Source organism: Lampetra planeri, chromosome 1 (genome assembly GCF_965212315.1).
Source record: "Lampetra planeri chromosome 1, kcLamPlan1.2.h2, whole genome shotgun sequence".
Classification (NCBI taxonomy): Eukaryota; Metazoa; Chordata; class Hyperoartia; order Petromyzontiformes; family Petromyzontidae; genus Lampetra; species Lampetra planeri.
In genome coordinates this window covers 29,069,414-29,082,415 of record NC_136107.1, presented here as the reverse complement: position 1 = coordinate 29,082,415, position 13,002 = coordinate 29,069,414, and the positions used below count along the sequence as shown (strand labels likewise).

General features: G+C 45.0%; 1 protein-coding gene across 4 annotated transcripts in view; it reads left to right on the top strand.

Annotated features, from left to right (window-relative positions):
- Positions 1–13,002, top strand: part of C1H8orf33 (chromosome 1 C8orf33 homolog) — a 35,987-nt gene that overhangs the window by 13,774 nt on the left and 9,211 nt on the right. For all 4 annotated transcript variants that reach the window (XM_078598165.1, XM_078598185.1, XM_078598192.1 and 1 more), the window contains exon 5: positions 8,027–8,173. In XM_078598165.1, coding sequence (XP_078454291.1) covers positions 8,027–8,173 — 147 coding nt within the window. The remainder of the gene's footprint in view (positions 1–8,026; positions 8,174–13,002) is intronic.

The following is a 13,002-nucleotide window of genomic DNA, read 5'->3' as shown; positions in this document are numbered from 1 at the left end:
TGAAGTCTGATTCCCACCACCATCCGGCACAAAATAATTCCCTCATCAAAACACTGCACCATAGGGCCCACTGCATCTCTGACAAACACTATCTGGCCAGTGAATTGGAACATGTACACCTGGCCCTTAAGATGAATGGATATTCGGACCACACTATCCGCAAAGCTGTTTCTCCTACCGTGGAGAAACAACCTCCTGAGACTCCGATCAAAACCATCACATTGCCATACATAGCAGGCGTTACCAAAAATATTTCCAAAATTCTAAACAAACACAAGATCCAGGTCCAATTCACTATAGTACACAAAATCCGTGATCTAATCCCATCCGTAAAGGATGTCATTCCTGACTTAAGAGTACCCATGGTGTCTACAAACTGAGTTGCATTTGTGGTGACTGTTATATCGGAAAAAAGAAACGACATATATCTGACCGCATTCGCGCACACAAGTCAGAATTGAAACACGGTAGGACCAATTCTTCTGCCGTAGCTGATCATTGTTAAAATATAGCGGGTTCTCATGATATTGTCTTCTCCGATACCCAAGTACTCTGCAAGCCTTCTGGATACTACACAAGATTTGTCCATGAAGTCATCCAGATATACAAACATAGACATAACATCAACCGAGAGGATGGTTTCAAATTGAGCAATCATTGGAAGGATGTCATTAACCAATTTAAACTTTAGCTGCTTTATAGTTTACACGTATTATCCATATTTACAGTATTTTACTCCCAGCTTTATACACTACCTTCACTTAGAAATTTTACGTACAGTGTTTCACTAGTGCCCCAATACCCCCCCCTCCCCCCATAGCATTATGCCCTGGCTACCTCACTTCTCTTACACTTACCCTTATCATAACTATTAATCCGCTAATCCCCCGCCCCCCCCCCCAACTCCTTGGCTCCTCCCCCCCCCCTCTTACCCTATATAATCACGGTTCTCTAAACAGCTCTTTTTAGTCACTACAGTAATTTTGCTGTGGCGGTTCCACTTGAAGACGGAGGCTTGTGTTGCTTACGAAACGTTGTGATTTAATTTAGTTCTAACTTTTAATATATATTTTTATTTAATTTATTTAATTTGTGATTTAATTTAGTTGTTTTCATTTTTATTATTTTTTACCTACGTGACTTTACCGAAAAAACCATAGAGTAGAGTCATGCCATTGTGTGGAAAAGAAGAGGAGTAGAGGCATGCCATTCAGCGGGGGGGGGGGACACTGGATTTTCAAAAACGCCGGATAATCACGAATCATCGTTATTTAAAGTAACTTATTTTTTGCACTTTCTTGGATAGAATTATGTTTTTAGGTGTTGTGCATACGTTTTTGGTCGTGTTTTACATTTGTTTGCTATGTGAAATTTGAATAAATTAACATACAAGTAGACAGAAATAAATATCCTACTGCTAAAAGTTACTCTATTCACTGTACTGTACTTACCACTCCAATTTCGAAGACTGCATGGGGTTATAATAAGGCCATGTAGAATTTGACACTGAAATCAAGCATGTCTACTGTTTTTGTCACACACAGTGCCAATCGCCGGACTGGTTTACAGCCTTTGGAGCGCTTTTTGCCAGTTTCGCCGGATCGGCCCGGGGATCGCCGGATAAGTTTGGAAACAGCAGCCAGATAAATCGTGCGGTGTCATAATCGATAATTGGCTGTAACACGTTAATATACGAGCGAGCTCTCTAGGGGCCTTCACGATGTGGGAGAATAATTTGCTTTCACAAACACCCGTTTCTCCGCATGTGTTGTATCCTTGCCCCTGTCAGTACCTATATGCATCATACCTCGCCTGTGTGTTTTTATTTTTTGGCACCGTATCGTGGGAAATGTAATTTAACCGGAGCTCGCAACATCACGGACATTTTAAATTATTCTCACATCCTGCCTTGCTCGTATTGTGCACATGAAAGAAGCGGATTTGTATTGAAACCTTGTAGTATTGAGTTTCAGATACTCTGCTTCGAATATTTTTTTTATTACAAAGATATGAGTTACGTATTAGACGTGCTGATTTAGACATAGTCTCATTAGACAGTTCATTAATAAGCCATGCGAGCGAAAGTTGGCTGATTATTGAATAGAAAATGATCCTAGCCCACAATAGGCATATCATATAAGCATCCATTCTAATGCAGTGTTACTTTAAGCATGCATCATCGTAAATGTCTGCCGGTGATTGTAAAACAACCACTTGTCATTTATTGCCTGCGGCTGAGCCTGACGAGTCACACAGTATCACATCTCATTACTACTCACGCCAGGGATACAAACTTTACGATGTTCTTTTTACCGATACACTCACCGAGAATGTATTTTTTTTTATCTCGACAGCATTTCCCTTGGTAATTACTTTTGTTGTGGCATGGGAATTCACTTGTGCAGCGCAAATAGTTTTTTGATATCGCGTACCACAAGTTAACTCGGTTTTCCATTAGGCTGATGTTAGGCTCAGCACTTCTGCCCTCCATGCTATTGTTCACCATAGATTGGAGGAATCTTTGTCGGTTGGCCCAAGACAAGACTCATTGCGTGTGTACCTACGAAAGATATCAGCACATTCGTCAACGGCCCATCTTAGTTCACAAGGGTCGATACCCGAAACGTCACCCTATTGTATACTTATTTTCCACAATACCCACCTTGCTATTGACGAATGCGTTGAGGTTTTTTTTCTTCATTAATTTTGCCCCCCCCTGCCCCCCCCCCCCGTTTCGCCACTGCCAACGCAGCAGCGACAGCATTGTACGAAATCATTTGTCAGTTGTGTAAATCGTGGGCGCATACCAATTCAGCAATTCATAAATTGTTAATTGTGTAAATATTAGGTGCTTAACAACGCAGTGATTCATGAATGAAACTACATTATTATTCTTCTCGTGGTACTTGTATCAAATTGTGTGTGGCAGTTGATCAATTATAGTTTATGCAAATTGTATGTAAATACTCTGCCAATGTTAAGTTTAGGCTAATTGGGTGAATGAAACTCTCAACGATGAAAAATAAGAATAGGTTTTCCCCTTTCTGGCAATCAAACAGGAGGTGTTAAGATGCTCAAACACCAAATAGAAACCCTTTGCAAGGAATCAAGTCTGCATTAACCACACATGGTGCTTGTGGTGAACATGCAAACGAACATGCTCTGATAATATATGCATTGTCTTTGAAACTGATTGACCTACATCAGTGGCAGCCTTCTTTATGGCCTAGTCTCACCAGTGTCAGACCAGAGAATGCCAAAAGGCAAACAGCACAAAGACAATGCAAATATGAGAACACTGATAGCTCACGTTGAGCAGTTATATCTATGGGATACCTTTTGGAAACTGTAAAAGAAAATTATCCGGTAGAAACAAGTCAGAAACAAGCTAATTATCGATTTCATTTACAATGCAGGGTCGTGACAAGTCTGCGTGTCAGGTCGAATCGTTGCTTGCCGAGCCGAGGCCCTCGATTCACTCGCCGGGTCTGGCTCCACGCCCGCCGGGTTTTGCCGTTGGGCCTTGCTATTTCTGAACCGCCGGTGTTCAATGAAACGTAATCGACTCAAGGTCACGAGCTCCCTGCCACACGTACTCTGTGTGATTTTTTTTTTACTTTACTCGGCCTCCGGTCGTGCTTAGCATGAAATCCGCATTCAGCTGCGCACAAAGACGTTGGGGTGATTACAGTTCGGACCTTTGGGGGCAATTGGAGTCGTAGTCGGGCATAATCCCTGAACGCCACCAGATGGCGCACTTACGCAGGGAATATTTTTTCTAAAGCTGACGATATTCGGTCTGAACTGTAGCTCATTAGTCCGGAGTTTAAAGAGCTCGCCCCTCGCCCCCCTTTTTTGTTTTGTATTTGAGCCACTTTAATTGAATTTAAGGCTTTAAATGTACAAACATTTGAGAATAATCAGAAGACGATAAAAGCAATTCACGTTAGTCTATGAGTGTAAAAAACCAAAGTCGGTGATTTTTTGAGCATGGAAGCAGTGACCGTCTCCCGTTTACAGCCATGAGCCACGAATGGAAATTACACATTACTGTGGCAGGGGTGAGTATCTGTAGGACAACCACTGTTGACTTCCCCCACCAAGTTATTTATAGTACCATGGGGCGCCACGGTGGCGAGATGTTAACTACCTCGCCTGGAATACAGAAGGTTGTGGGTTAGATCCTGACCCTGACACCTGCTTTATATTTGGAGTTTGCATGTCTTTCGTGTGGATTTTTCTCCGGGTCCTCTGGTTTTTCCCTCCACATTTAGAATCCACATCACGCGTTTAGAGTGTTTGGCTGCTATAGATTTCCACGTGATAAGCCATTTTTGTTGAGATATAATTTGTGGCCAGGTCGCTTCTGAAAAAGAGCTATATAGCTCAGTGGGCCTTCATTGGTAAAATAAAAAAAAAGTATATTTTTTATTGTTTAATCGTTTTAAGCGGTAGCTATTTTATCGCCCCCTGGAGGAATGATGAGGCCGAGTTAACCACCAACCAGGAATTTAACTCTCGAGAGTTCTGTTTGGGAGCTGCTCGCCCCCGAGCACTGAGCCGCCTTCTAACAACGACTCTGGTGAGAGCGTTGTCTCCTTTGCCTGACTCCCAATTCTAATTTGTGGGATTTTATCTGAAAATTGGATCGGAGCAGCAAAGGCACGGATACAAACGGGAAAAGAAATATCAACCGTCTCCGATTTGTCGATGACAATCAACAAAGGTGCTCGATGCAAATCAACTACGGGGCTATCAAGTTTAACATGAGCGGAACAAAAGTAATCTAATAACAGGTTTGCAAAATTATTTTAAGATAACTGTAGGAGGATGCACAATTGGAAAGCACATGACAATATGTACGATTTAATTATCCTCTGCTAGGTGTGCACCATCTAATTACTCGTGTATTTATTTACGTGCGTGTGGCTGGGTGTGATGTTTATTATGTTATATGTGACATTTACGTGTACACGTACACTCGTCGTTACGAGTTTGCCGTGTATCCATCGCGTGACACCATCTGGACGCTCCTTGCCAAACGACATTTTCCCCATATCAAACGATGAAGCCACCTCCCATTCATTATCAACACACAGCCTTCCCTGACTCCAGCTCCAAGGCACATCATTATGGGTTTCGCCCGTGTGCGCTCTGTTCCTTAGGCTTAACGCGGGGGGAGCAAAACTACCCCCGCGCACCGAGTGGCGTTATGCGATAGCCGGCCTTCTCTCCCTTTGTCATTGAGGGCAATTGGAGTCGCGGCGAGCCCCGCTGGGTTAGTGTAAAACCTCGCCGCGCAGGTAGCGTGCGTATGTGTGTGTGCGGTGCCATAGGCGCATCCGCGGGGTTCGGGAGACCGCGATATCGCCGTGAAACGTTTCTGCAAGTTGCAGTCATAATTATGGCGGTGGCTGGAATAAAACTAATAAAACACTTATTGTTAGAGGAACAACAACCGGGAAAGTCGCGGGAGAATATGCGCAGCGCTCAGGCGGTTATTGAAGGCGGTTCAGGATTAATTTGAAGTAAAATAGAATGCAAACACGGGACTTGATGATGAAATGCGCCATATTGACGTGCAGAAACGTTTTTGGGTACCACTAATTACCTGCTACGGTTTATGGATCGGCGAAGCATGGAGACTGGCAAAGGGAAATGGAAGCAAAGCTGAAAAATCATGGGGGATTGTGCACGGTCGTAATTGCGCTGAGAGAGGACAGGGCGAGGAACGAAATTAATTACCTTCATCTTATCGAAATTTACATAGCGCCTTTTTTCCATAGCGCCACTCGCAGTGATTATAAAATTGTACATAAGACGACATAAGACGACAGTGGATTTGAGATGAAGAATGGGGTTATTAAAAAGTGGTGGTGTAGCTTAAGTGACAGCAGAAAAGGTGCTAGCGAGTGGTAAGGAGGGGGTTGTGGTTGGCCTGCTCGTAGCTGGGAGGGGGGCGGGCAACAGATAACATGGTCACAATGAGCAGGATATATTGAGCAGGACACATCGGGCAGGACACATCGGGCAGGACACATTGAGCAGGGTACATTGAGCATGACACATTGAGCATGACACATCGAGCAAGACACATCAGGAAGGACACACCAGGCAGGACACATTGAGAAGGTCACATTGAGCAGGATGCATTGAGCAGAAGGGACGTGGGCACAGCAGAGACGGCGTGATTGAGAGGGTGACCGCACACCGCGATGCTTTCAAGTGCAGGAGTGTAAGGGCATTTGGGGCAGTGCAGAACTGTGAAGAGTTAGTGATGGCATGGGGGAAACCTCTATCCAGCAGTGGATAAAAAATGGCTGGTGATGGTGATGACGAATGCATGCACAGCGGTTGTACACAGGCGCTCCTTAAAGTCGTGTTATTATTTGTTTCTCATGATAGATTTATTTTCCACATTTGTTCACAAACAGCAAGAACTGTTGGTGGTGCGTCTTTAATAAAATTACAAAAACGAATAAACTTAAATCCGATGTCCGTTCATCAGTGGCAACATCGGTGCCGCTCGGTAGGTGGGATAGTGACTCGGGAGTAAAACTTTCAGTTGTAACAAAATAGATCAGCGGACAATTTTCCCTCTTCCCAAATCTGGCTGCCCACGTGAAACTAAAGGTATTTTTACACGTTTCATCAGTCGCACGACCTTCTGCGAGTTCATAATTTCAGCCGGATTGGATCGGTTTCAACTAAACTAAAGCTAAAAATAGTTTCAGTTTAGTTTTTCAACGCTCCGGTCTCATCGGCAGAGTCGCATCTTGCTGCAACCAACCAATGTCGTTGAACTGTCCGATGTTGAGAGGTAAGGGGCTATAAACAGTTAGGTAAGGGTCCTAGTTCGGTCTAGACTAATGTGATACAGGCGGTCTTCGGTTTACGACGGTCCTATTTACGGGCGAACCACATTCACGGCGTTTGTATAATGCCACCATGGATTGATGTACGATGCGTGGAACTCGATTTACGACGTGGGGGACTCGATTTAGGAACTTGGATAAGATTTACTATGAGGGGGACTCTATTTACGACGCGTCGTTCCGACACGGCTCCGAAAGCGTTCGAACAGAACCGTCGGTCCAGTTTTTCCAACGCCACTTGGATGTTTACCGATGGCATGAACCCCGTTATTAAACACGGCCGATACAAGGAAAAGAAACACATTGGCAAGTGCCGTTTCTACTGTTTCGACTGTTTATCGGCATATCGGGGTTCCGATTCATGACGATCCGATTTGCCACCACGGGCTTTACAGGAATGTATGAAAAAATAAGAATAGGTTTTAACCTTTCTGGCAATAAAACAGGTGTTAAGGTGTTCAAACACCAAATATAAACATTTAGCAAGGAATCAAGTTCGCATCAAGTTCGCATTAACCACACGTACTTGTGGTGAACATGTGAACAAACATGCTCGGATAATTTACAGGAATGCTTTGTTACGCTGTAAAAGCAGGGGTTGAGCCGCCTGTACATAACGCAAAAATAAATTATCATCAGTATCTGTCTGTTCCCTCTGTCATTACCGGAGAGACGAAAGACAAAGATCCCCCGTGTAGCCTTAACAGACTGTTGGGCAAGTGCTGTTAGTGAGCACCGATGAAGGCCGGCACGGTACACGAGGGGGTGGGTGGCCAGCGCCACGCCCGACCACCTTTGTCTCCCCAGTGGCGATGTTTACGCACCGCACCAGGTACTCATTTGAGGCTGAGTCGACCTAGGGGGAGGTCCAGGACCGGTTCAGATAATCGTCACCGGTGTGGGCCACGAGCGGGAAGCGAACTCGGGTCCCCGGCTTCATAGTGCTGGGCGCTAACCGCTACGCTACCGCTCCCCACAGGGACGGACACACGCACGTGAAGGAGGCGGTATTATCCGCTGCTTATCTAACCGCGTTGCTGGCTGAGGATGCGTCCATGACGGCGCTGCCGATCATTTGGGGGAAATCACGGCCGGGAAGTTGCACCGTTTTCATTTCACTTCCACCCCCTCCCCCCTCTTTGTTTGCATAGCGGAGGAGGCGGCGCGAGCGCTGCGCGTGCTGAGCAGCTCGAAGGCACCGACGGTGAAGAAGCGGCAGGTCATGCAGGCCGTGTTCGGTGACTACCGCAAGAAGATGGCAAGCGACAGGGCCAGGCACATCCGGAGCATGGAGACCGGTGAGGGGAGCACACAGCCTCCGTCGTCCTCTCTTGCGACATTCTCGAGAACGAAGATGATTTGTTGCTGATGTTAAACCATTTTATTTGGTCTTCTTCTCCTTATTCTCTTTTTTTCTTCTTTTTTCTTCCGTACGACAGCTGATGTAGATGCTGCCCCTACTCATTTCAAATGACATTGGGGAATCTTTGACGCCCACTGTGAAGCAGACAGCGCGTAGTGTTTCATGGTTAAAACGCATCAAGTTGGCACAGTGGGGAGCATAGCTGGTGCATCTGCCAGTCATCTCAGTCAGTCAACCCATGGCACCTGGGTCTGTCCCGTGACTTCTTGCCGGCAGCGAGCCTTCGACACTTCACGTGGCCTCAAAGTGCACCTGGCCTGGCACAGGTGCCGTGGCGATGTCACCGCTGCTGAGTGGCGAATGGCGGGTATTGGCCGTGTGCGGTCTTTTCTGCCGACAACCACGGGACACACAGGCAATCCAGGACCCCCCGTGGCGCCTCATGTGGCCCCCCAGAAAACACATCTCCATTTTTATACGCTCGATAATTTAAATACGGTAATTGCGTTCGTAAACCTCTCGCCTGGCGATCCATCTTAAAATTTACATTCTTGCTTATTAAAATCTCTTTCAGTAACTATGGTCATGTTGGCTGAACAACTCATCTTAAAATGAAATTTATGAAATAATTAAAAGTTTAAGGGACTGCGTTGGCGGTGTTACACGAGGGGGTGATTAACGCCACCTTTTCAGGAGGAAAATACAAAATGGGCTAAAGTTTCAGCGAGGGAGCACTTCTTACTTTGAAGCAGTGGTTGGGGTGCGATATCCCCTTACTGAGAACCGAAGGGATGGAGGCCGCTTTGAAGGAGGGCCGTTGGGCAATTTCGGGAAGGCAGCGGCTGTGGGGATCTGGTGGAGGGTGGAGGAAGCTGGTGAGTGCGGTGGCGTCGACGGCTTTGGTGACTTCAGCTCAGTTTTGAGCCAAACCTGAGCGCACACTGTCTAGACTGAGGCAGTTACTGAGCCTTTCCACCACTACCTGTGGATACAGATTAGTAAACACAGACGGCGAATATTGATTCGACGTCAACCGAAGCTATTTTTGTCCAGGAGAGTCAAACAAAGACAACGGAGGCTTTACGGTGACGCGCTGTGTTAACGCTCACGTCTTCATCCTAGATGTACACACAACGTTACTTTACACTCCTAAAAATACTGCACTCAACACGAGTGTACAGCAGTAGACTTATGATGCTGGATGCAATTACCAGCGAAACGTCGTACTCAAATTGTAAATGTTGTGGCTTCAACACACCGGTGGGCTAAAGCAGTGAACTATTTGTCTTTTGTCAACGTGACACATTTTTACTGATTGGCCGTGTCGGGTGGTGGAGGGTTACGACACATTTATAAATAACGCGATCTAAACCCAAAAACGTTGATTATGAATAACATTGGTCGCGAAAGCCTACGTGTTAAATTAAACACAAATGACACGGGGTACAATAATATACAGTACACGATAAAACACCAAAATTCCGTACGTAAATAATATACTGTCCTCTACAGTACGGTTACATTCATTTATGCGCGACACACAAAGCGGTTCCGTGTCCAGTGTAGCAGTGGGTGGAGGTGAAGGCTGAGAGGCGACGGATAACGAGACAGGATGGACGACGACGCTGTCAGCGACGTGAGCGTGTGGGGGTTGAGGTGACACTATTCGGGTCGCGGTGTTCATAATCAAGCGACGACGGATTTGCGAAACGACGTCAATGGGGGAGACACCAATCGGGCTATCACTGTAGACAAGTTTCCTATGTTCATAAGTACCTTTTTTAATGCTGCCCAGTAGCGTTACACTAAATATGGATGAAATAATAAAAAAAGGATGTTTTAGTATGACGCAGACATAACTAAATACTGTGTCGCGTGGCGTGATGCGATTCAGGGTAAGTGAAACGGTGATGTTAAATGCACTGGTGCAAAGGGGAAGTTATTTGGAGTAATTCCCATAGATGAAGTACATGTTTTATAATTAATTCTACCAAAAAAAAATCTGCTGAATAATTACACCAATGACGATGAGTAGGAGATGGAAAATATATGTTCTTTTAAAGGCAATCTACGTGGAGTTTCTTGATCTCCCAAACAGCTGATGTCCAGAGGGCAGCATTTGCATGCCCATATTGGCAACATTTATATGGGCATATTGGCTTTATATCTATCTATCCGTAAACATTACATTTGTAGTGGGTTCAATTGAGGCGCACGCTCAACTTGAAGGCAACACTTTATTAACGCATAACAACCAACGTGAATGTTATACACAGGGTGGTGACTACCGTTCCTGATCTCACTAACACTCGGGGAGGGCATACTACATAACGTGACCAGGGCAGGTTAGCGGGCTGCCTGGTCACGGATGAAGGTCGGAGCCTGGAGGAGCGTTGGTGGCGACTTCATCCCAGCTCTCTGTTCACACCCCACTTATAACTGCCGTGGCGTGGCCAGCTCCGCCCCAGGCCACGCCCCCCTACTCGATCCTTCGGGAAGGTACGGCTCCCAACCACGTGACCCCCAAGCTCCCCCCTGGGGCCCCGAGCCCCCCTTTGTCCTGTCACGTGTCCTGTTGGGTTCACGCAGAGTGTCACGGCCTGATATGACCTCCGTAACACCCGCCTACAGCACCCATACCGAGCCAACACAGTCGTGACGTCATATGTCCCTACGCTCGTACAGTCCTGACACAGTAGTGACATCGTATGTCACTACACATTTAAAAGCGGTAGGTGTCCGTTCATCTTCAAGCGGAGAGTCGGAGCCCTTGAACCTTGCCGACTTTGCAGTGTTCAATCAGTTCTGGGATCGCCGAGTGGGATATGAAAGGGCTGTGAAAGAATATTGTCTGCTTTCAAGCCTGTAGCCAGGCTGTCATCTTTTCTTGAATTGCCTCCTTATGCTGCTTTGGCATGAATAGACACTAATGAAATTTAAACCAAATCGTTTGCACTTTTTTGGGTGGGCTCATTTAACATAACCACTTTCTAGTTATTCATGAACCCGTGATAAATAAAATATCAGTGCTTTATCAAGTACTGTTAAGACGAATGATGCACTTAATGAAAAAAAGTAATATACATCAGGACTCTGTATAAAGGGTGCTTAACATTTTTTTTAAACACTTTTATTGGATTTGAAGCTTTCGTGACTGCAGGAAGCCATACCCTCTGGTTCTTTCGGTAAAGTCACGTAGATAGAAAAAAATATCAAATGAAAGAAAACACGACGTTTCGGTCGCAACACAAGCGTCCGTCTTCAGGTGAGAAAAACGATTTGCTGTTGTGGCTATAATGGATAGTACACTAACATGATAACAAATGTCTCCACTTGTTCACCATAATTGTCAACACATGCCTGGAATCTTCTCCAGGTGCTCTGCAGAGCCTGGAGGCACATTCCTTGTGATATTGTTGAAAATTCTCAGAAGTGTTAACATTTTTTTTGAAGCACCCTGTATACGCACTCTGGGGCAATGCATTTTAGAGAGACAGGGCAATATAAGACTCAGGTGTTGCCGATTCCCCACGCATTTGTATGCGTGCCTGGTATCATTTCATATTTCTTCAGTTTGATGGTGTAACCTGGAGAGAACCTTTTGACTGGGGGTCCAAACGAGATGGTCGGATCGAGAGCGCCTCGCCTCTTATCAGCCACGCAACGAGAGACAATTTTGTGCTTTGATCGTTGTCACCGGGTTCACGGCACGCGGCTTTAAAGCAGCTATTTCCACCGCTCAAGCCATGTCCTCTTTATTCCGTCTCTTCTTCAACTTACGCTTCGCCATCGCATCATTATCTAACAAGACTGTTGGACTCGTTAGCTATGTTTAAAGTCCGTCTTGAAAAACTCACCTCTTTGAATTGGCGTTTTACCCCCTCAGTTCTGACCGTGCACCCTACAGGTTCCGTTTAGTTTCTGCTTTCCATACATGGGCTATATTGGGATCTAAGAATGAAATGCGCCTTAAGAGTTTAGTGTATTATTATTATATCAGTCTCTCTTTTAAATATTTGGGTTTCTCCGTATCCATGTTATTTTTCTGAATGTTATTTCTATTTGCCTCCCAGCCTTATTCTAATTATGTTATAAATATACTAATATTGTATACATTCAGATTCTGAATTGCCAATGTGATTTGTAACTTTGATCTTTACCCATGTATTATAGTTCAATTTTAAGGTGCAATTTTACTGTTTGTTGTTGTAACGTTTTTACTCCGTGCCTCGACTGGACATCTGTGAAAAAAGAGCTTCAAAGCTCATTGTATTCCTCCTCTAAAAATAAATATCTGATTCTATATCTTTGTCACGTGGCGAGATCAAAATACCTTTTTCCATTTGGAACTTTCATTGTTTGTCCACCGCTCTGGGTCAAAGGGTGACCCCAAAAGATTACGTTACTAAACGGGCAGAGCGATCATTTTGTCTCAAATGCACTGGGAGCAAACCTTGCTATGCCACGCAAGGTGTGTCCATTGACACGTTAGTAAAACCCAAATCATGTTTGTTGAACTCCTTTCGCACAGTACGTGGCCAACCGTGCTAATCGAAAATGCTAATTATATTAGCGACACTATGAGATCTCTTTTACCAGTGGCAAAATATAGTAGTAGTTTTTTACCCTTTTAAACTGGTACAAAACTGACACCTTTATTCAAGGCATCATGTTTGCAATAACCACAACACAACACAACTTGTGTGTTGGTTATTGCAAACACAACACAACTTGTGTGGTGGTTATTGCAAACATGATGCCTTG